Below are 23,440 nucleotides of genomic sequence, written 5' to 3'. Positions count from 1 at the left end.
CTTTCCTTTACATCTCATTGGCTGGAATTGGATGATATGACCACCCTTAGACCAATCATTGTCAGAGGGGTATGGAGTTGCTTGGTGGCTTGAACCAATCACCATCCGTTCCCTGGGGCTGGGTGCATGGCTGTTGGAGCAATGTGTGTTTCTTTTGTCGTGGAAGGAGAGGAGCATGTTTTATGATGAACAGCTCACCCTGCCTCTATACCTATTCCTTAGTCCCACCAGACCACTTGGGGGTCCAACATGGCTCTCCTCATGTTCCCTGCTTCATCTCTATTGAACTCCTATTCACCCTTCAAAGTCCAGCCCAGTGCTACCTCCTCTGTGAAGCTTTCCTTGGTTGTTTACCAGCCCCTTTATGCTCTCAGTCTTCTGTTCACCTGCAGTATCATTTCCCTAGACTGTCTGGTCAGTCAGCTCTGAGCTTGGCGGTCCAGGCCCCCACTGTCAGCTTGTTGAGGGTGGGGACCCTTGGCATGCTGTGTAGAAAGAGCAGTACAGGCGAGAACAGCACCCAGAGGAGGCCTCTGGCAATGGAGGGGATCCTAACATGGCTTCAGGAGAAAAAGCAGTCTGGGCAATGCCAGAAAAATGGTTTGAGGCCACATCACTGAACCTTCGGTGCTGGCTGTGGGTTTTGCCATCTGTAGGAAGGAGCCTTGGAAGGGCGTGATGAGGACCAAGCAAGTGAGCCTCCTTACCAGTCATGGGGAAGCCTGAGATCCAGGAGAGTCAGGGTCCCCACGGGTCTTATCCCCAGACCAGAACCCACCCACTGAGGCCTGTGTGAGTTAAAGTGGGGAGGGCGTGAGCTGTTATTGGCTGCCTCCACCCACAGCCCAAGGGAGGAAACGAAAACAATGACCTTCAGCTTGTTATGTAACCTTTCTATGCCTCAGTTTCCTCAACCGCAAAATGAGGAGACTCAGAGTACTGACTTCCTGGAATTTTATGAAGATAAAGTGAGTTAACATACGAAAAGTGCTTAGGACAGTGGCAGGTACATGGTAAATGCTCAATAAATATTGACCCTCAGTGTTGTTATTACACCACCTGGGGAGGAGAGCCAGTGCTGACTTCACTGTTCACGTTAAATGGGGCTGTCACTGAGAGGGCGGGGCTGCACTGGCCCCTGCATGGCCCAGAGGACGCTGAGGACAGAGACCCAGCTGTGCTCACTCCCAGAACAGTGGTTCTGGGCCAGAGGCTTTGCAGCTGCGACTGCTGGCTTCCCTATGCCAGGTTCTGTGGGCACGGACCCAGGGAAAGAAGGCCGTGAATTCCGCAGCCTGAACACCAAGCCTCCGTAGCAGCTCCATGTGGCCTCCTGGGCCCGTTAGTTAACAGGCACAGATGGGGTGTGGGCTGGGCAGAGCTATCAGCATACAGGTGGAGCTGTACTCATGTCCTGGAGGCCCCACTGTGTGCTGGGCCCTAAGCAAGGCCTGGGCTGCTCCATTGGTGTATTCAGCAGATCCACATCCTCTCTGTCTGTCTGTCTGTCTCTTGCCCCCATCTCAGGGTGACTGAATCCCACCATCTTCACCTGTACATGCCGGCTGGGATGGCGTTCATGGCTGCTGTCACCTCCGTGGTCTACTATCACAACATCGAGACCTCCAACTTCCCTAAGCTGCTGATCGGTAGGGGAGCTAAAGGGGCTGGGGAGGGATAGGTAATGTTCCTTCAGACAGTGTTTACTGAGGACTTCCTATGTGCCAGGCTCTCTTCTAAGTGCTAGGGGTTTGGACGTGGAGAAGAAAAAAACAAAACCCTGCTATCATGGAGCTATAGACAGGCAAAGACAGTAAATAAACCAACAAACAAGTAGTGGCAATGCTATGAAGGCAATAAAGCTGGGTAAGTGATAGAGAGTGATGGCAATGCTGCAAACCAGAGCGGACTTGCAGATGTTTGGGGGAAGGATGTTCCGTGCAGATGGAACAGCAAGTGCAAAGGACCTTGGTAGGAAGAAACTTGGCAAAGGACCAGTGTGGGTGAATCAAATGAAAAAGGGGTAGAATGGCAGGAGATGAGGTCAGGGGCAAGGGGCGGAGCAAGGACGACTCCTGGGCTTTGAGTCCGAGTGCCTAGGCAAACATGGAAAAGGAGCAGGCATCGGGGTGGAGAGGGATCAGTTTTTCTCTCTGCATGTTGAGCTTAAGATGTCGCCGAGATGCCAAACAGGCATCTCAAGTGTCAAACAGGCAGTTAGATATATGAGTTATGGTTAGAGAGATGGGGAGGTCAGAGCTGGAGGTATACATTCAGCAGTCGCAGGCTTGTAGGTAGCATCTAAAACTTGAGCCCGGATGAGGTCACCTGGAGAGAGAAGAGAAAGGCTTCAGGACCTGAACCTGTGGTTCGCTGCAACATTTAAAGAGCCTCAGGAAGGAGTGCCACCTTAGGGCTCTGGCACCGTGTGGTCGGGGTCCCAGGCCAAAACAAAACTGGTAACTGTTGACACTTATCGAGCATGTACTACGTGCCAGGCTCAGTGCTAAGCTTCTTACACACAGTATCTCACTCAATCCCCACACTCTCCCGATTGCCACTATTGCTACCCCCATTTTACAGATGTGGACACTGAAATTTAGAGCTTAAAAACACCAAGAGTGGGCACTCACTTAGCGCTGTCTATGTCAGACACTATTGGAAGCCTTTTACACACACTAACTCATTTCATCCTTACAACAATGCTGTGCAGTATTGTTGTGGCACAAGTATTGCTTCCCCTTTACAGGTCAGGAAAGAGAGGCTCAGGTTTTGTGACTCGCCCTAGCCTGCCCAGCAGGGTGCTGGGAGTCTGGCACCCCAGCAGGCTCATAACTGCTTCTGAGACTATACATCCAAGGGTCCTCAGGCTATGCATGGGCCAGAGGTGGAAGTCTGCTTCCAGGTTTGGGCTCAGTCCGCAGGTCTGCTTCCAGGTTTGGGCTCAGTCTCTGTGTCTGACACCGGGCTGTCCATCTGGCTGTTAGGCTGGTGGTCAGACTGTATGTCATTAAGTCAGACTGTGATTTTTAGGTGCCATAGTACCCCACTGACATCTGCAGTGTGGAACTCTCTGTATTAAGGCAGAGACAGCACAGTCATGAGTGGGTAGATAGTGTTTCCCAGGCTAAGCACGGGTGTGCATTCCCGTGTAAGCTGAGATCCGTCAATCATCCAGGCGATCCCCCACCCCTGGGGCCCCAAGTGAGTATGGTTGGAGGACTAGGGGGAAGCAGGTGGAGAGATGTTAAATACAGGCTTCAGAGAGCTCCCCGCTCCAGGTTCTGAAGCAGTTTCCCACGCATAGAGAATCCTTCATTAACCACCAGGGCCTGGCTGACTGGTGCCCCTGGAAACGCCACGTCTGGGCAACTGGTGAGTGCATTTTCTCAACCTCCAGGAAGCACATGACGTTCTCTCCTTAAAGTACCGTTACCACCCATCAATGGCCCTGTCCTCCTCCAAGGAACGAGGACTAACTCCCTCCATTCCCCTTTGTTAGTTTTGCTCTCCACAGAGTCAGAAATTCTAGAACAGGGAATAGTGGAGATGAGAGAGGGTAATGGGAATTGGGGGAATAGCCGGCACTCTGAGGAGGCAATTTTCTGCTCACAGATCTCAAGTCCCACAGAAAGGTGAACCATGACACAGCTTACATTGTCCCACATAATAACCCTGATGCTGGGGCCCCAGGTGAGATCCAGGAAATATTCTATGAGAAAGTCATGTTCAAGCTGAGGACTGAAGGACAGGTAGGAATTAACTAAGAGAAGTAGAAGGGAGTGCTTTGGGAGAAGAAATAGTACATGCAAAGGTCCTGAGGCTGACGCATTAGGAAACCTGGAAGAAGAACAGTGGCTGGAGTGCAGAGCAAAAGGCAGCTGAATGAGGAAGATGGGAGTGTCCTCCACCCCAAAGGCAGTGGGAAACCATGGAGGATTGGGGGTGGGGCTATAACCTATACGTGACATGAAATTTTCCTGGTTTAGCCACTTTAAAGTGTATAGCTCAGTGGAATTAAGTGTATTTAGATTGTTGTGTAACAGTTATCACCATCCATCTCCAAATGTTTTCATCTTCCCAAACTGAAACTCCGTAGCCATTAAACAACAGCTCCATTCCCCTCTACCTACCAACCCCTCACAAACACTGTTCTTCTGTCTCTGTGACCCTGACTACGCTAGGCACCTCATATGCCTGAAATCATACACTATTGTGTTCTTTTGTGGCTGGCTCATTTCACTTAGCATAACATCCTCCAAGTTCACTCCTGCTGTGGCATGTGACAGAATGTTCTTCCTTCTTAATCTTGAATGATACTCCATTGTATGTATATGCCACATTCTGCTTGTCCGTTCACCTGATGGACACTTGGGTTGCCCCCACCTTTGCCTATTGTGAATAGTGCCGCCGCTAACATGGGTGCATTGAGACCATATTTGGTGTGTATTGCTTTATGGAGGCTAGATTGGAGGAGGGGGAGTGGGGAAGCACGAGAAGGCCCTCAGGAGGTCCAGGGTAGACATGAGGGTGGCCCAGACTCAGGCGGGCACCTTGCTGGAAAGAAATAAATGGATTCGAGATGTTTGGGGGGTAAAATCGACAGAGCTTGGTGGAATGTGGGGCAGAGGGAGAGGAAAGGGAGGAAAGAAGCAGGAGGAACAGGCATTCTGAGCTTAAACCTCCCAGCAACCTCTGTGTCACACCGCCCTTTTCCTCTCCCCTTTTCTCAGTCAAGCACTGAGCTTTTGCAGGATGCTGCTGCATCTGGCAACAGGCAGAGGCTCAGCGCTGTAGGTTGGGACTGTGGAAATAACTCCTAGGCTTAGTTCTGGGTCTACCACTAACTCCCTGTGTGACTTTGGACATGACACTTAGGCTCTCTGAGCCTCATTTTCCCACCTGGACAGGAATAGTAAGTCTCTGACTCAGTTATAGGGCTGTTATGAAGATCAAATCAGACCATGTCTGTTAAGTGTTAGAGGCAAAACCGGTGTGAGGCACATGGTTGAGTCTTGGCTCTAGTAGATGACCATCGTTAAGGGTGAAGAAGGTTCTGTGCCTGGGACAAAGGCTGTCTGGGGGACAGTAGGTGTGGAAGTGGGGAGATGGCCTCCAGCTATGAGATTTCGTGTGACCTGGAGACCAGACCGAACTGAAATGTCCCTAGGATGCTTCTGCCTTCTAATGCTGTCCTAATGCTCTTGCCTTGGGACCTGAGACAGGGCATTTGCCCCTCCGCAGACAAGTTCAATGTCTCAACCTAACACCCAGCCCAGAAATAGGCTGGGGCAAACCTCAGCTTTTGTTTTCAAAAGATGCCCTGGCATTCATGTCCAGGCCCACCTAGGGATGGAGGGCAGGGTGAAGGTCTCCTTCCCTCCCTGTGGTCCCTTTAGAGAGGAGCTCGAGGGGATTTAGATTGGCTTTATCTGCAGATGGCTCTAGGAAGCGAGGCAGAAGGAGCTTCCTGTGCTTTTTTGTTGTTGTTGTGGTTGCTAACAGTGGTTTATTGGTGGGCAGAGGTGGTGGGAATTAAGAGAATAGAATCCACTGATAGCTCCTGATGTTTATGGCCCCAGGGCTGTAATCTAGAGATAATCACAATGTTAACAGCTGATGTCCAAAGAGCACCCATTCTAATTAGAACACCCAGCTCCAATGCCTGTACACACTGTCTCCCAGGTCTGTGACTCACTTTTTGTATCTCCCCCCCTCCCAGACTCCCTAATGAGAGGCATCACGCCGTAGTGGGCTCTGGACTGGAGAGCCAGGGGCTGACACCCTTGCCCTCTCTCTGTTACTAGCTTGCAGTGAGCTTGGAGAGGTCATCTTCTCTCTCCGGGCCTCAGTGTCCTCATATGAAAAATTAAAGGGCTGGAATGAAGGACCGTTAAGATTCTCTCAGCTTGGAAATTCTACAAAGAAGCCAGTAAAGGGTGGAGCGTATGGGTAGCCCTGCCACTTAATGACTCCATGACCTTGGACCAATTATCTGATCCTTCTGAGCCTCGGTTCCTTTGTTAAAAATGGGGGGCCTGACACACTGTTTCTGTCACTAGGTTATTGTAAGGAATAAATGAGACCATATGTTTAAAGTGCTTACTTGGCACAGCCCCTACAACTTAGTTAAAAAAATAATTTTCCTATTTTTCTTCTTACTATTTAAAAAGACCAGCTTGCCCTGGCTGGCATGGCTCGGTGGATTGAGTGCCAGCCTGTAAAATCAGGGAGTCACTGGTTCAATTCCCGGTCTAGAGCACATGCCTGGGTTGCAGACCAGGTCCCCAGTGTGGGGTGCGTGAAAGGCAACCACACATCACAATTTTTCTCTTCCTCTCTCCCTTCCTCTCTCTAAAATAAATAAATAAAATATTTTTAAAAATAAATAAAAAATAAAAAGACCAGCTAGACTTCTAAGATTGTTTTTTTGAACATGCCTATTATGAATGTTTTAATGTTTGTATATCACCTCAAAATCACACACTCATATATTCACACATGCACATCCCTTTACTCAGGAGTGTGCACACTCTCCACTGTAACACGTGCTTGTTCACATGCACCACCTCTGACACACTTGCACACACATGAGGATGCGCACACACACATTGTGCACGCACACCCCCTGTGCTCTCTGTCTCTCCTCCACAGCCCTGCTTGTCTACTGGACCTTGGCCTTCATCACCAAGACCATCAAGTTTGTCAAGTTCTACGACCACAACATCGGCTTCTCACAACTGCGGTTCTGCCTCACGGGGCTGCTGGTGGTCCTCTACGGGATGCTGTTGCTTGTGGAGGTCAACGTCATCAGGGTGAGGGTAAGTGGGCCTCTCCTGGGCTACACCCACCTTTCACCCAGCTGAGGACACACCTGGGCTAGAGCGGGGCTTCTGACAGTGTCCCACCCCACCGATCCTTAGCCAAGTCCTAGAAGAAGTCAGCTTGTTATACCTTCCTCAGAAAGGGGAGTTGAGGCCAGTGGGAGAAGTTTGGGAAGCAACATTCCAGCTGGCCCAGCTGCCCAGAGGGAGACAAGGTGATAGGCTGTGTTAGCAAGGCCATAGGATCCTGGGCTCCATCCCAGAGAGGAAATCAAAGCTTCAGGTACTGGCTTCTCCAAGTTTGATTTTTTGGGGGGAGGGGAGAATACTTGTTCTTATTTTAATGTGTTCTTATTGTCACACATGTACATGAATGAGTAAATGTGGCTTCATACACGCCTTTTGCTTGCCCCCTTTTCCTCTCAGACTTATCCCCTCCCCCCTGCCTTTCCTTCCCCAGGTGACCCAGATTAACAGCCTAGCATGTGTCCTCCCATTCTTTGTTTCCATTACTACAATACCATAAATTTCTATCTATTCAGGGTTTTTTCTCAACATATATGCATACAGTTTTTTTCTCTCAATATTTATTTTATAATGGAATCATATTACACAGTTTTCTGCATCTTGCTTTTCTCATCCAACAGATAGCTCCTAGGACTCCCCCCAAGTGTTGCATGGCTAATTTAGTTTTTAAATAGCTGCATAATATTTCATCATGTGGCTAAGCCATAATTTATTAGCCATTAACCTACCAATGGGCATTCATTTGGTTGCCAAGATTTTGCCTCGGCAAATGATGATGTATTAAACACACTTACTATATCTTTATGTATTGCTGCTTTTATTTCTTTGGGAGAGAGTCCAAAGAAATCAGATTGGTCCAAGGAATGGAGTTGCTGGTTCAAACTCCCTGTGTGTTTTCAATTTTAACTGATGTTGCAGATCACCTTCCAGACAAGCTGCAATCTACCAGCAATGAATAAGAAAACCCTTTCCCTTCCTCCAGTCAGCAGTGGGGGTTAGAGCCATATCTATTTGGACCAATCTGATAAGTAGGAAATGCCACTTTGATTTGCATTTCTCTGACTCCTCTGATTTTAGTTAATTTGCAGAGTAGAAAACGTTTCTACATTCCCCGCCTCAATGACCCCCACAGCAGCCCTGTGATGAAAGTACCACCCCCTTTTTAGATGAGGGAACATTTTAGATAAGATTTGTCCAAAAATCTAGTAAGTGGAGGAGTCAGGATTCGAACCCAGGTCTGCATGGCTCCACATTCTTAGGTCCCTGGTGGTATCCTAAGATTTGTGGAGAAGACAATATGTGGGAGATCTCTGCTCCTCCCCAATCTAACTTGAGCCCAACCCAACCCAGCCCAGGGGATTCAGAGCAGGCCTCCGTGAAGAGTCAGGAGGCCCTGGTGTTGGTCACCAAGAGGGTTGGGCAATCCTTTTCCTGGAAATAGACAAAAGATGGCCCCATCTGTTAGAGATCAAAGGTGGGATGTCAAAACCCCAGACCTTTGCTGCTGGGACAAACTGACGAATGGTGAGAAGGCACACTTGCCCATCTCCAGTGACCTGTGCCCCATAGAGATACATCTTCTTCAAGACACCAAAGGAGGTAAAGCCCCCTGAGGACCTGCAGGACCTGGGGGTGCGCTTCCTGCAGCCCTTCGTGAACCTGCTGTCCAAAGGCACCTACTGGTGGATGAACGCCTTCATCAAGACTGCCCACAAGAAGCCCATTGATCTCCGAGTTATCGGGAAGCTGCCCATCGCCATGAGGGCTCTGACCAACTACCGGCGGCTGTGTGAGGCCTTCGACGCCCAGGCGGTCAGTGGGGGCATGGCCACAGCATCCATTCCCTGCCCTCTGGGTTACAGTCACAGATGGGAGCCTCAGAAAGCATCAGGTCAAACCTCTGGTGGGAAAGGAGGTGAAATTGAGGCCCCGAGAGGGAAGGAGGCTTCCCCTAAGTCACACAGTGAGCCAGGGACAAGTCCAGGACCAAAGATTCATAGGACAGTCACAGCTGAGATGGCCCTTAAGGTTTAGGTCGTCTGGTCTAACACCCTCATTGTCCAGGTGGGGAAACTGAAGCCCTGAGACGGGAAGTGATTTTACTGGATTCCGTATGCCCTGTGCTCTGCCTTCTGGAGCTCAGTGGTTGAAGGTGGAAATTTTCACTCATTTTGGAGAGCAGGGGTATTTGTGACCTGATTCTTACAATAACTCTATGAGATGGGCCAGATAAGGACCTCCCCATGTCACTGAGGAGGAAACTGAGGCCCCGAGAAAGTCATGACCTCCCCAGAGCCAGCCCACAGCTGGTAGGTAACAGAGCCAGTCTCCCGACTTCCGGTTCAGCTCTCCTTTGCTGCCTCAGCCTTAGCATGGTGGGGAAACACCAAGGCAGACGTGGTGGCAGGTGGTAACTAGTGAGTATGGCATATGCCACTCCCTCATTACAGTGCTGTGCTTGTCACGTGGCCCCTGACCAGCTGTGTGACCTTGATCAATATTCTGGCATCAGTTTCCCCATCTGGACCATGTTGGCATTGATAGGGCCCACCCAACTGTGCACTTGGTGGTTCCGTGATTTCTCCCTGGAGTTCACCTGTTTGCAGCAGACGTGTCCACTGGGTTTCCCCAGGCAGCAGGAGCCAGGGGCTTCCTGGGATGCCGGGCCCTGCAGTGAACAGGCCCTCAGCCACTCTGACCTGGCCATGGGTCTCTCTGGGCAGCAGAAGGACACGCAGAGCCCACAGGGTGCCCGGGCCATCTGGCGAGCACTCTGCCATGCCTTCGGGAGACGCCTGGTCCTCAGCAGCACGTTCCGCATCTTGGCCGACCTGCTGGGCTTCGCTGGGCCCCTGTGCATCTTTGGAATCGTGGACCATCTTGGGAAGGAGAACCGTGTCTTCCAGCCCAAGGTAGGCCACCCAGGGGTAGAGTGGGGCACCCTTTCGAAGGTTTCCACTGGGGAATGAGAATGTTCCAGAGGCCGATGTGTGTGAGCTGTGGCCATAGCAGGTCAGACACCTCACGCATGCACAATATCGCTCCTCACTTCGCAATATCCCCATCCAGATCTAGAATATGCTCCGCATCGGTCAACAGAAATGCCAGGAGGTGAGCTCGTGCTCCAAGAGGGCACCCTGCTCTCCCCACCACACTGTCACTGCCATAGTGCCTCTCCTGATTGATTAGTCATTGAGAAAGCTGCCGGAAGTGCATTTGTTTGCTTGGGAGAAGAGCTTTTATGATTTGTTGGCTTTTAGTTCATGTCGTCTTCATGGACTCTCCATCCTGCTCAGGGCCTGTCCTCCTCAGTTCTGTGTATCCATAGCCCTCAGGTTCCTCAGGGGCGTCTGGGGGCTGCTCCGAGGGAAGGGGGCCTGGGAAGCCCCATGCACGGGGCTTTTTCTTCCCCCACTTCACGGTCCATGCAAAGCTGCACCAGTCTTATTAACAGGTTGGACTTTCCCATTGAATTTCCTTTTAAAAAAGAGTTCCATGTCTCAAAAATATGTGAAACTCATTGGACTAGATCAGCAATTTTCAACCTTTTCACCTCATGAGACACATAAACTAATTACTAAAATTCTGTGGCACACCCAAAAATATGTTTTTTGCTGATTTGACCAAAAAAAGATAGGTATAATTTTGATTCATTCACACCGGACAGCTATTGTTGTGTTGGCTGCTGCCATTTTTTATTTGACAGTCTCAAGGAAAAGAGGTCAGTGCCGCTGGCTAAATAGTCAGGTGCTGCACGTTTTACACATTCCTGCAGCCCACGGGTGTGCCCGCTGCGCCACATTGATGAAAATCGATGCATTAGATGACATCCACTGGCCCTGCCAGCGTTAAAGATGCTACAAGCTGAAATTTGTTGGACAAAAGAGCCAGAAAGTTTTTCTGGGGAGTTATTTTCTCTGCTTGCAATAAATAGCATCCACTATGAGGTGGTGGGGGTGGGTGCTTAATTCTTTCATCTGTTTCCTTCTTGCCACATAGGTTTAGATGGTCACAAAGCAGCAAACTTTTCACCTCTCATAAGACTCAGTGTTTTATTTTCCCAGAAAGAACATCAGTATAACCCTTTAACCACAAGCAGACCATCCAAAAATGACGCAGAGAATTACTAATTAGGGACCTTAATAATGTATGACACTCCCTCACGCTCTGCTGTTCATCTTGTGGGCTCCCAAATTGCAGATAGCATTTCATTCTCAGGAGGCCCATATTAATTTTTTCTTGAGCTAAAATTAATCAGCTGAGCACTTTTGGCCAGGAATATGAGACACTCCAAGTCCATTTGTCTGATTTATTCAGCAAATGTTTATTGAGCCCTACTATGTGCCAGACCTGGGTGAGGCTGTGGGAATCCAGAGGCAGTGGTTTTGATAAGGACCATGAACAGCAATAACAGCCACTCGCTGACTGCTCCCCACATGCCCGGCTGTGTGTGGGAGTTACCCATGTGTTACCTCAACCCCCAAAGCGACCCTGAGGGTAAGTATTTTTTTTTTGTGACAGCTTCATTGAGATATAATTCACATACCATACGACTTATAAGGTTGGTATTTTTATCCCCATGTTACAGATCAGTAACTTGCAGCTCAGAGAGTTTTAAGTAACTTTCCTTAGGGCCTTTCAACTAGTTCGTGACAGAGTCAGGGTTTGACCCAGTCTCCTGTACTCCATAGTCTGGGCACTTACAACTATGATGTCAAATTGACTGTTGTAATTGTTATTACCAAGCCGGCACCTCTGGACTCAAGGATTCTAAGATTCAATGCAGGAGAGAGAAAGCTAAGTGAGATGTTTTTATACTGTGTGTTAGAGACTGCCCATGGGAAGTAGACACAGGGAACTGTAAGGAGTGACTAACTCAGCCAGTGGTGGTCACAGCTTCATGGAGGAAGGGGTGTTTCAGTGGGGCCTTGGCTGGGCCAAGAGGGGCAGGTTTCTTGTTCAATCAGGAAAGTGAGGACTCTTTTTGCTCATTTAGACTGCGAGGGATTTCGAGGCCTTCTCTGACATTTGCGCCTCTGGACGAACTTAGTCCGAAAAGAGAGGGGAAGAGATTGCTTCTCTTGTCCACAGGAATATCACCTTTTAGCTTTAGGCTGACCATAGGCAAGCGCAGAACTGGTAACCCGCAGCCACGGGGAGCCAGCTTTTAACATGAGGAGAAAGTGACTCGGGCCAGAGCCCTTATCTACTTGTCTTCTTCTTCCTGTGTTTTCCCAAAACCGTGTGGAATTCTCCCAAGGAGAGCTCTGGGAGACAGGATGTGCCACAGAGATGGCAAGACCAGCACTTAGAATGTTCATCAGAACACTGGCTTTACCTTCCCTTTTCTCTTTGCAGACTCCGGCCTTGCCTGCTCTCTCTTTGGAATGCTCTCGCCCCAGCTCCTTGTCGGCCCATAAATCCCTGAGACCGATGGCCCTGCCTCTGCGGCAGCAGGCCTTATCAGGTTTAATATTCGTTCCCTGTGGCCCAAATACAATCAGCAAGTTACAGACACAGAAATGAGAGTGGAACATAAATAGTCTCTAATGTCAGCAACAAAGAATCCTCAATTGTGCAGTTGCCTGAGATATGGCTTAATATATCATTTTCATTTGGGCTTCTGGGCCCAGAAAGTGGGGGAAAGGGGTCATTGACTGAGGTCACTCGGTGCATCCGCCTGCCTCCCAGCAGCTCTACCCCAGAGAGACAGGTGCTATTCTGGTCTTTAGGAACCCACAGAGAGGGAAGTTCTCCCACTACATGTGGCAGTGTTTAACAGCCCCCTTGTGAGAAAGCCTTTCTTTGAAAGGCTTAGCCGGTATCCACCCCGCTGCTGTCTGCCCAGCCGGGCACCATTGTTTACTTCATCATCAGTGGCCACCCTGTCCTCTCTTCCTTTTCCAGGACACTCACCATTGGCAAGAATCCCACTGCCCTTGGCATCTACAAGGACACACATTTCTTATTTCTTCTTTAATTACTGGAAGTGCCTTAATGGCCTGCCAAATCTTTGACGCTTCTGTGCCCACTGCCACTTCCCAGGAAGAGTGGGGACCCAGACTGGGCACAGTTCATTATATATCTCTTTCCAGCCCCTCTCCTGCCCAACCCCCACCCACAATCTGTCACCTGCCCTGGATGCCACTGATCTGGCTGGAGGGTGAGGAAATTGGATTCAAAAGAACTACTGGCATCTGAAGCTGCCAGCGCTGCCCTAGGCTGTCAGCTGAACAGTGAAGGGAGGAGCAGCCTGGGTGCTGTCCAAGGGCCAAAGCTCTGACGGGTCTCTAAATCTTGGTGGGAGAACGTGGAGATTTGTGAATGTGTATGTGCTTGTTTCTGAATGAGTTCTCCTGGGAACTGCTTAGGGTGCCGTTTGTGTGTCCTTTCTTGGATCCCTGTGTCTGCTGGTATGTCTTTTTCCATGTGTGTCTGCGACCCCATTTGAATGCCCGTAATTATGGCTGTCGCTATGGGTGACTTTGTGAATTTACATGCATTTCTGTGACTCTGCAAAATCCGTGTGTGGGTGGGTCCCTTCATGACAGTGCCCATGCCTCTGCTCTGGCCTGGTGCGCCTTCCCTCATTCACCTCACTGACTCCTTCTCAGCTGCCAAGACCCAGCTCAAATGTCACCTCCTCCAGGAAGCCTTCCTCTGGTTGAATCAGATGACTCTCCTCTGTGCTCCCATAACATCCTATGCTTGCACCAGCAAAGCACCCCTTGCCTTCTTCCTTGACATGACTCTGAGTCCCTTAAGACAGGAACTGCATCATCTGCCCTCCGTGTGCTGAGCTCCCGGCTGTAGGCCTGGCAGCCAGGAGGTGCAGGAGGAATGATTTCAACAAACAATGCAGGACATGGACAACAGTGTGGTCATTGCTGGAAGCGAGGGGGCACAAGGGGACTAAACAGTAATGGAAAAAATACAATAAAAATAAAATAAAATAAAACAAATAATGCAGAAGTTACCATACATTGAGTGCTCACACTTACTAAATTTTTTTAACCTGCATTGCCACATCAGATCCTCACAACAATGTTCTAAAGTAGAAACCCTTCATGGCCCTGTTTCGCAAGCGAGGAAACTGAGGCTCAGAGAAGTTAGGAACTTACCTAAGGATGGGTACACAGTGAGTCGGCACTCTAACTCAGACACGGCTGCCTCAAAGGCCAGGCTCAAAACCACCACATCAAATGGCTGGGGACAGAAGGGTGGGCATGTTGGTCCATGCATGGCCAAAGATAGTTCTCATTGTTTTACCCACGGCCTCCCAGGGCTGGGGCCTATAGGCAACTCACATTTTGGGTCCTTCCAAAATCAGAAGCAAGAGCTCAAGCGACCCCTCTCCTTTGGCTACAGAGAACAAGGGACAGGGGCCTTCTAGTCATACCTTTGACCAGGCAGGGGCAATGGGGGTCATACTGTAGAGCCATGAGTCCAGGGTTCTAGTCTTACCTCTTCCACGAACTCGCTTTCTGCTCTTCATCAGTCACTTACATTTTGCAGTCTCCGTTGGCTCCACTGCAAAATGGGGAAATGTGTAATAACTTCTACAGTGATTAGATGGGATATGAAGATCTTATGCATTGCTTAATCTTACAAATATTTATTGAGTACTGTTGGGGAAATCTCTGGAAACAAACACAATTTCTTCCCAGAGAGCTTGTGCAATGTGAGATTAGGGCACCCGAACTTCCACCAAATGTAATGCTGTAGGTCCTTGGCCTTTCCTCTCTTGCCATGATGCCTTAGGGGCGCATGGCCTCCCAGGACCCTCTTCTCACCAGACTTCACCAGGGCCTGCCTTCCTTGGGCAGCACCCCAGCCTCTTTGGCTAATCTAGCACCCGCTTCTTAACGAAAACTTTGCTGTTCTAGCGCCATCCTTTTGAAGTTGTCTCTTTTGAAGAGAGGTGAAATAATGACCTCATGACTTATACCTGCAAGGAGATTTTTATTTTAACAGGCCACAAATTCCTGATCCAAAGAAAGGCAGTTTCTGACCCTTGGGTGTCTGTGTTGCAGGGGAAGGCATAAAGGCTCTGTGGTCACAACTGCAACAAGAGAACGTGTTGCCTTGTTTTAAAAATGTACAAATGCAGATGAGTGGATGAGTGCATTTAACAAGTACCACCCACACCTGACTGACGCTCAGGATCCATTTCTTTTTCCAGCCTGGATTCCCCACCCTGTGCGTTTTCTGACCACGGAGACGCAGCAGCACCCGTGTGGCCTTCTGAGCTGCTCAAGAGTTCTTGCGACGATGAGTGCTCTTGGGTGCAGAGCATTCCCTTGCGTGTCACATACACCCAGCAACTCCCTGTGGTTAGACGTTTACAGGGATTGTTGCATTCTCCCCCACTCTTATCCGGAGATAGCCGTTTTTGCACATACGGCCATTTCCTTACATTAAATTATGTCCTTTGGAATGAATTCCCATGATGTGCTTTGTTGCTTTAAAAGAGCAGGCTCTGTTCTCCAGATCTGGGTCTCTGCAGAAAACAGTAGCACAGAAGAATTCCCTGCATGACTTCATGTTTGACTCAGAACCAGCCAAGTGGGCGTGCTTCTCTCCCCCACAAGTCAGAAGCTTAGAGCTGACAGTAAAAGACTCAAGGTCAAAAGACTAGATACCCTAAGCATGAGGTCCGGGGTCATGTTTTTGGCATCATACAGGTTCGTGTTCACACATTCTCCTTTTACAGCATGTGACCTGGGGCAGGCCACTTACCTGTGCTGAAACTCCATTTCCCTGAGTATAAAATTGGGCTAATAATGCCACTCTTCTCATTCCGGTTTTATGAGTATAGAGTTCAGCACCTGATAGTGTGCCCTGCCCCTTGCTTCCCTGCAAGGTCAGGTTTACCCCCACCCCCCTACTCTGCAGCCTAATTTCAAGGTCCATTTTGCTGCTTCCTACCCACCCCCACCCACTCCCTTCTCCTTTCTCCCTCTGGTACTTTGAGAAAGAGAGTCGGAGCCTTCAGGCCTCAGTTGGCCTTCCTCTAAGAGTCCTGCAGGTATCCCTCAATGGTCTCACCGTGTCTGCTTCCTTCTGTCCCCAAAAGGGAGAGATCCCTGTCCCACAGAGCAAGGGAGAGACCATCGTAAGCAGGACCAGCTCCGCAGAGCAGCAAGGGCCAATTTAGAGAGCCCTGTTGAACCAAAGGCAGTACCTTTTCCCCCATCAGGAAGCCCTGTATCCAGGATCCAGGAATGTCTGACTCTAGGGAGAGGAGTCCACTCAGAGTCCTGCCCCTTTCATCCTGATCTCCGTCAGGGACCTGCCCTCGGCTCCTTCCCATCACTTTGTTCCCAGGGCGTTTTCCCCGCAGCAGCTCCCACACCCTTCCAAACAGCTTACAGAGTTCAGGGCAGAGCCTCAGGAGGGGAGAGGTCTGTCTTCAGGGAAATATTGATGTGGCTCTGCTGGGGAGCAATGAACTTAACCGAGATCAAAGTTTTCCCGGGAGCTCTCGATACTGAATTTGGAGGCAGGCTCTAGCTGCCAGTTGCTGTTCCCTGTTATCTTTAGCAACAAAGTCAAACTGTTTTTTTTCCCCACTGCTTATCATCTGAGATCTTGCTGGAGGTGCAGCAAGCGAACCTTAAATTTCAAAGGAGGTCCTGGGAGCCCGCAAGGCTGAGGGGCGTGGGTCCAAAATCTTTTCAGTCTGTTAGAGGCAATGTGTTCCCATCTCCCGCCTGGGAGGACAGCCGTGCCATATTTTCCCCTGGTCCTTCTGTCCAGAAATTGCTGCACAGCAGGCTGTTGGTGAGCGTGGGACAAGGCCTCCCCTGATTCCATTTCTGTGGCCGAGAACACACATCGTGGGATTTGTCCTAGCAGTTCTGGTTTGGGCTGCTCTGTGATTCGCTCTATTTATTCTTCTTCCAGCCAGAGGGAGCTCCCCTGGGCCAGCCACAATGCTGTGTGTGAGTCATATTTAGGGGCCTGAGGTTAAAACTGGGCCGCATTCTGTTCCTCCAAACGGGATGTTGAAGTGGGTATAGGGAGCCCTCCCTATAATTAAGAAATTGTTTAATTTACCAGTCTGATCTTTCACTCATAAACAGTTTCAGGAGGCTTTCCAAGCATGGGTGGGTCCTGCAGTGATGACCCTTGTGCACAGTAGCAGGCACTCATGGCAGTCTTCCTGCTGACCATGACCGTCACCTCCGAACTTCTCTCTCCCCCAGACACAGTTCCTCGGGGTTTACTTCGTCTCATCCCAAGAGTTCCTCGCTAATGCCTACGTCTTGGCCGTGCTGCTCTTCCTTGCCCTCCTCCTGCAAAGGACATTTCTGCAAGCATCCTACTACGTCGCCATTGAAACCGGAATTAACTTGAGAGGAGCAATACAGGTACTTGGATGATTATTTTGTCACTTCATAGCAAGAACCACATCACTCGCCCTCACGGACACACAGGGATCATTCTTTATGGCCCTTTCACAGTGTTTGGAGACAACCAGCATTGACAACACAGGGTGGGACAGTGGCAAGTGCCTCGGGCTGGACTTAGGAAATGTAGCAGTTCTAGCCCTGGTTCTGCCTTGGACTAGACCCTGAATATCAGCTGCTCAGCTCTTGGACCTACCTCCCTGCTTTCCAGCTTTGAATGGGAGGAGATCACTAAGCCATCACAACACTCTTTCCTGCTGAATGCAGATGCAGCCCCAGGGTCCTCCTTTAGTGCTGTTCCAGAGTTCCTAGACCAGTCTTTTTTGGGTGCAGAACAGGAAACGTGTTCGACATACCAGGATTAGAGAGCCTCTAAGGTCTGCCGGCGATCTGAAATCTTGGGTCATAACAAGAGAGACTTATCTGGTCTGATAGGTCCCTTGGGTCTAGCTTCTTGCTGCCGCCTTCTGTGGATCCCTTCTCAGAGTCCGTGGGAAGGAGGATCAAAGTCCGGGAGGACTCAGGGTCCCTTTAGGCAAGCTGGGGGCCAGAGTTGGCTATGCTCCAGTGTTTTTATTAGAATTTTGGTTCAGAGGTTGGAATGAAGAGACCCAGGATGAAAGTGCTTTACATAGGATAGAAGTTTGTTTTTCATAGTTAGTCAGGGCTGGTATAATAGCTCCACAGTCACCGGAGACCTTGGTTCTTTCTGCAATGTTGCTCTGCCGGCCTTCTCTCAATCACTTTAATCTTAGGGTTTGAGATAGCTATTGAAATCACCACTACCACGTCTATATTGAAACCAGCGGGGAAAAAAGACAAAACAACAGGAGAGAATGTTTGCTGCCTTCTTTCAAAAGTATAGCGCAGAAGTTGCACATACTCCCTTCCATTCCCTCTGTGAGAAACTGGCTGCCTGGCCGTGCCCAGAGAGGCTAAAAAGCAGGGTCTTTCATCTTGACTGCCACACGCGCCCTGCTAGAAACTCTCCTGGCAAAAAGGAGAGACTGGATATGGGGGGACGGCTCCAGATTCAGCCATGTCCAGCGATTCCCATGAAGTCAGTAAAACACTAGGAAGCTGCGATTAAACCCCGAAGCCACCTCATTCTTCAGAAATGTGCCTCAGAACCATGAACGCTGACTGGTCCTCTGGGAGCTAGGCTCAGCGGCTTTGTAGAAAGGGTCCTGGGAGGAAAAAGCATTAGCCTGGGGTGGTGGGGGTTAGGTGTCAGGGTCTGAACTCGGGTTATCTCGGTATAGTCTGTGTGCACGGGGTCCCCCAGAATTATGTCATGCACAGCCTAAGCAGCTGCCCGTGAGAGTGCTGCCCTTCCCCAGTTGCCTGGAAAGAGCCCAGGAAAGGACTCTAAGACTCGGAGGGGCTCAGGGCAAAGAGGAACCAAGCTTTTGCTCAGTTCAAAAAACCTCTCTGAAAAATCCCAGCCTCTGCTCGGACCCCTCCGGGACAGGTACACTTGCATCTCCACAAACAACAGCCAATGTTGTAGCCTCGCAGTTTTGTGATTAAATCTATATCCTGTTTGTGTGTCATCGCTCACACTCTGGCCCCGTATTTTCCAATTACGCTAAAAGAGGCAAAGTGTTTCTTTAATGTATTAGCATATAATTGTTTTATCAAACTGTCTGAATCTTTTGCATTCATAAGCGAGATTGATTCATATGTCGCAAAAAGAAAATGCTAGCATTAATTATGGAAACAAATTAGAAAAAACTTCTCAGAGATTTTTCTGTAAATTATTATCTATAATTTACAGAAAATTATAGATAAGAGTCTATGTCTTCATGATTGTGAGACTAATCACATTTCTTGCATGAAAAGTTATTATGCAAAATTCCTGTATTATACATAATTTTTGACATACTGTCAGTCGGTTGTATCTTTCTGTGTATCTTGGTTTTACTTAACAATGCTTTTTTTGATAGATTAGTCTATGTTCCTACCTCACTGAAACTAGTTTCATTATTATTCTTTAAAGGCTAATTTCATATAACCTAGGACGTACATAGTTTTGTCCAAAAATGTCATTGCCATTTTTGTAAACCTTTCCTGTGATGTATAGAAGCTCACAAAAAAAACCCATAAAATAGGTCTATGGCTTAAGCACACTTGGCCCATGAAAAAAGGCCTAGGTTTACACAAAAGATGAATTAAAGGCTGGGAATCTGCCTTACAACAGAATGCACGATAGAATTTCATTTGAGAGCAGGCGTCCCTAGGTTATTTAAGACAAGAATGCATTTTTCTTTTTTCAAGAGCACACAGCCTGAAAATTGCCATCTTTCTGGGAGGCACAATCCCTCTGCCCATAGAGCTTTAGGTTCAGAGCCCTCCGGGAGCCATTACCATGGCCATTGCCATCTGCCTGGAGGGGTCAGAGCCAGGTCCCCAGAATGGCCGGACTCCAGGTCGGTGCTGGGATCCATCGACACTCATACATCGTGTCTCACATACAACCATTGCAGGCCGAACCCTTGTTTTGTTTCAAGGCTCAGTTAGCACAAGACTTGGCCCCAGAGCATGCCCCATCCCCTGTCTGGAAATGGCCACAGTAAAACAGATGGCTGCCTCCCTTTGTCATTTTTATGGCTCCGAAGTATGTTCTCCACTGGCCTCTGGTAAATCAATAATACAATTGGACATGAGGACCTGCTTTGGAGATTTAAGAGCTAATTAAGTCCTGTCCCCAAGGGAGAGGTGTTGTTTGCTTGCGGGGGGAGTAGCTTGCCTTGCTGACGTGGCTTCCTCGCTTGAATGCTGCCTTGCTGGCTTGCTTGATCAGTCCTCAAAGCCCTTTCCCTCTCTGAGCCTTTGCCACATCTTTTGTAAAGTCGGAACCATAATGCAGGGCCCATTATGGAGCCGCTCTGGGCTCCGTAGGGGGAATGTCTGGGAAGCCCCTGGCACATTCCAGACATGTGGCATCTGGGGTGGTGACTGGGATGATAATGATGACAAATGTGCAATACTCTGCTCTCATTTCTAGACCAAGATTTACAATAAAATTATGCACCTGTCCACCTCCAACCTATCCATGGGGGAGATGACTGCTGGGCAGATCTGTAACCTGGTTGCCATCGACACCAACCAGCTCATGTGGTTTTTCTTCTTGTGCCCAAACCTCTGGGCTATGCCAGTACAGGTAAGGGACCTGTGTTTTGGTGGGGAGTAGAAGAAGGGGCCCCCAAACCAGAATCTGCTGGTATGTATTCAGTGACTAGGAGTTCCCCATCTCCCTTTCCATGTTTGCCTGTCCCTTCCACCCCCGTGGGGTCTCCATGAGGTATACCCCTGGGTCCCTGTACTGTCTCATACTCTGCGGGCATCTGGCCATCTCCCTTGATGATCAGAGAGGGCAGTGACATTAAAGACTTTTAAAATGTAGCTTAAGCCCTTTTAAAAAACTATTGAATAATCACATGAGAAACACTTGCAAACATTAAAAGTTATGTTGTAGCAAAGTGCTCAGTTACACTGGAAAGAGTTCTGATGTATTGTAAGCAAAAAGAGTAAATTGCTAAATAGTACAGTGGTACCTTGTGCACATCGTCAATTCGTCCTGGAACTCATGATGAGTGCCGCGGCCACTGAGCACGGGGCGAGCACTGAGTCCTGAAACAGGTTCTCTTACGGGGCAGCATGACTCACACAGATTCTAGCAAATTCAACGAGTCCTGAGCAAGCGCTGAGCACTGGAACTTTTTTCTTATCAAAATGTGATGAGTTTGATGAGTTCTGAAGCTGACGAATACCGAGGTATATATGCAGTCCACTCCCTGCTAAATTGGAATATACGTATGCACCCATTTACACAGATTCACACAGAAAAAAGAACTGGAAGGTTGCACAGTGTGATGGCAAGTGATTTTTTATTTTTGTTACGCATTTCTAAATTCTCCAATAAGCATGAATTAGTTTTGAAAATAAAAACCATGATTTTTCTAAAGCCAAACAACCTTTGTGGAGGGCTCTGAAGGAGGTGCACCCCTCCCGACTGTAGTAGGAGAATCTTGGACATGGCTTCCCTGACTCCCGGCCTCATCTGCCCTGACTCCCATGGACTTCCACCGGGGAGTCCATGACCCTGTCCTGCAGCTGAGAATGAATCCTCGCTCGGGCGCTCAAGCCAGAAGTGGAAATCGCAGACCCATTCCCAGAGGGCTGCGAGCTCCTGGGGGCTGCCTGGTGTAGAGGAAAGTGTCTGGACTTGGATGAGACAGGCTGATTCAAATAACCTCTCTGAGCCTCAGTTTCCTCACCTATGCAGTAGGGGTGATGCCCACCCTCTGGGGTTGCTGTGACGATGCAAGTAGATGCTGTAAGTAAAGCACGGAGCTGAATGCCCTGGTCAGAGTAGTCACTGAGTAAACATCAGGTGCCTCTGCCTTGCACACCTTGGTATGAGCGAGGACTTTACCATCCAGAATTCACTCCTTCTTGGGATGCACGTTCCATAAATCTTAATCTCAAGTGATTTGTATTGGCCCTCCTTACTGCAAGCTCACATTTTAAAAGACTTTAAAGGAACATAGCAGGAGAGGCTCGCACGGGGAGGCAGCTAGACAAAAGATAAGTAGGGTTGAGAATCTGGTGGTTCTTCTTCTGGGAACAGCCCTGGGAGCCATCCCCCACTGCCACTCACTGACCCATGCCAGACCCCGGCGTGCCCGTCTGCTCTGCCGAGATGGCTCAGTGAGGACAAAGGCTACGGAAGGGCCTGGAGAGCTCATCTGAAGCAGCCCCCGGCCTCCTGTCCTTTCTCTTGTGCCCCCCCCAAACAACCTGTGAGAAAGCCTGTCTGTCTCTCTACCACCCCTGCTACATTGCTATCATTACTGTTATTTATAACGTGCATTGCACATGCCCCATCGCTAATAACACTAACGGATGCTATTAACCCCCTCCCTGTGCCGGGACCTGCTCCGGCCTCTCTCACTTACCTAATTAACCCTCACAACAGCTCCGGGGTAGGAATTTTTATTTCCATGTTTACCCATCATGAAGTATTATTCGGTTTTTCATTTTTAATTCCTCATAAACTCTACCTTTGCCACTGATAGCTTTGCCCAGCCCTCGAGACCAGGGCTCCCACCCGGCGTTGCTGCAGTCCCTTCGACCAGATCGGCCTTCTGTGTGCGGCCTGCTGGCCACTGGGCACAGGACAGTCTCCATAGTATTAAAATCAACCCAGGAACCCCATTCCTTTATCACCAAGGGTTCTCCCTGCATTGTCAACCTTTCTTGTTCACACATACTTGTCTTTAACAACAGCTCTACTGAAATATAGTCCACCCATTTAAAGTGCACAACCTAATGGGCTTTAACACGGTCACAGGGAGGGCTGTGCAGTCACATCACACCTTCAGAACAGTTTCGTCAGCCGGTACCTGTCACCCGTGGGCAGTCACTCCGCACCCCCACCCCAGCCCTGGGCAACCACTGATCTCCATGTATCTTTGAAAATCTACTGAAAACTTGTCGTCAGAAAAACGAATGTGTGTTCACACATTTTGCCTACAATTTCAGGGGCTTTATGGACCCCTGAGGCTTATGGTCACCATGTTCAGAAACTCGACCATAGTGGGAACTTCTGTGTCTGCTCACCCCATCTCTGGGTATCAGAGGCCCACAGAGCTCACCCTGGGCCACACCAAGTATGTCCTTTCTGTGGTGCCCTAGTGACAGGGTTCCCACACGGCTTATTTGTTTATTTGTTTGTTTGCTTGTTTTTAAGAAGGGCATTCAGTCACCTTGTATTGATTTCCAACAATAGGCCAGGCACTGTTCTAGGTGCTTATCGTAATGTTCATTTAATCTTCACAACAGTCCTGCTAATTGGACATTAAACTCACCATTTTAAAAGTGAAGAAGCTGAGACTCAGAGAAGTTAAGTAACTTGTCCAAGATTGCAGAGCCAGTAAGTGCTGGGACTACATTCAAACTCCTGGGTGTAGACTCCAGGGACCGTGCCCCCCCACACCACCCTAGACTGCTTGTCTAACTTGTGAATAGGAGCTGAAACAGCCCGTCCCCCACACCTGCTTTGCACTCTCAGAACCCCCAGTTTCTGGTGCATTCTCCTGTGGGCCCATCCAGGCCCCTGCAGAGAGGGGAGTGCAGTGGACAGAGGAGCCTGAGGAGCAGGAGGAGGGGTAG

At 49.2% G+C, this 23,440-nt stretch overlaps 1 protein-coding gene across 2 annotated transcripts in view; it reads left to right on the top strand.

Annotated features, from left to right (window-relative positions):
• Positions 1-23,440, top strand: part of ABCC8 (ATP binding cassette subfamily C member 8) — a 78,116-nt gene that overhangs the window by 8,287 nt on the left and 46,389 nt on the right. The window contains exons 3-8 of one of the 2 annotated variants that reach the window (XM_028515614.2): positions 1,528-1,649; positions 6,655-6,821; positions 8,421-8,663; positions 9,578-9,763; positions 17,060-17,224; positions 20,271-20,426. In XM_028515614.2, coding sequence (XP_028371415.1) covers positions 1,528-1,649; positions 6,655-6,821; positions 8,421-8,663; positions 9,578-9,763; positions 17,060-17,224; positions 20,271-20,426 — 1,039 coding nt within the window. Of the gene's footprint in view, positions 1-1,527; positions 1,650-6,654; positions 6,822-8,420; positions 8,664-9,574; positions 9,764-17,059; positions 17,225-20,270; positions 20,427-23,440 lie in introns of both variants that reach the window. The other variant, XM_028515612.2, reaches the window with a different exon arrangement.

This window comes from Phyllostomus discolor, chromosome 6, assembly GCF_004126475.2.
Source record: "Phyllostomus discolor isolate MPI-MPIP mPhyDis1 chromosome 6, mPhyDis1.pri.v3, whole genome shotgun sequence".
NCBI lineage: Eukaryota > Metazoa > Chordata > Mammalia > Chiroptera > Phyllostomidae > Phyllostomus > Phyllostomus discolor.
Note: the sequence above shows the minus strand (reverse complement) of the source record. Positions and strands in the feature narration are given on the sequence as shown.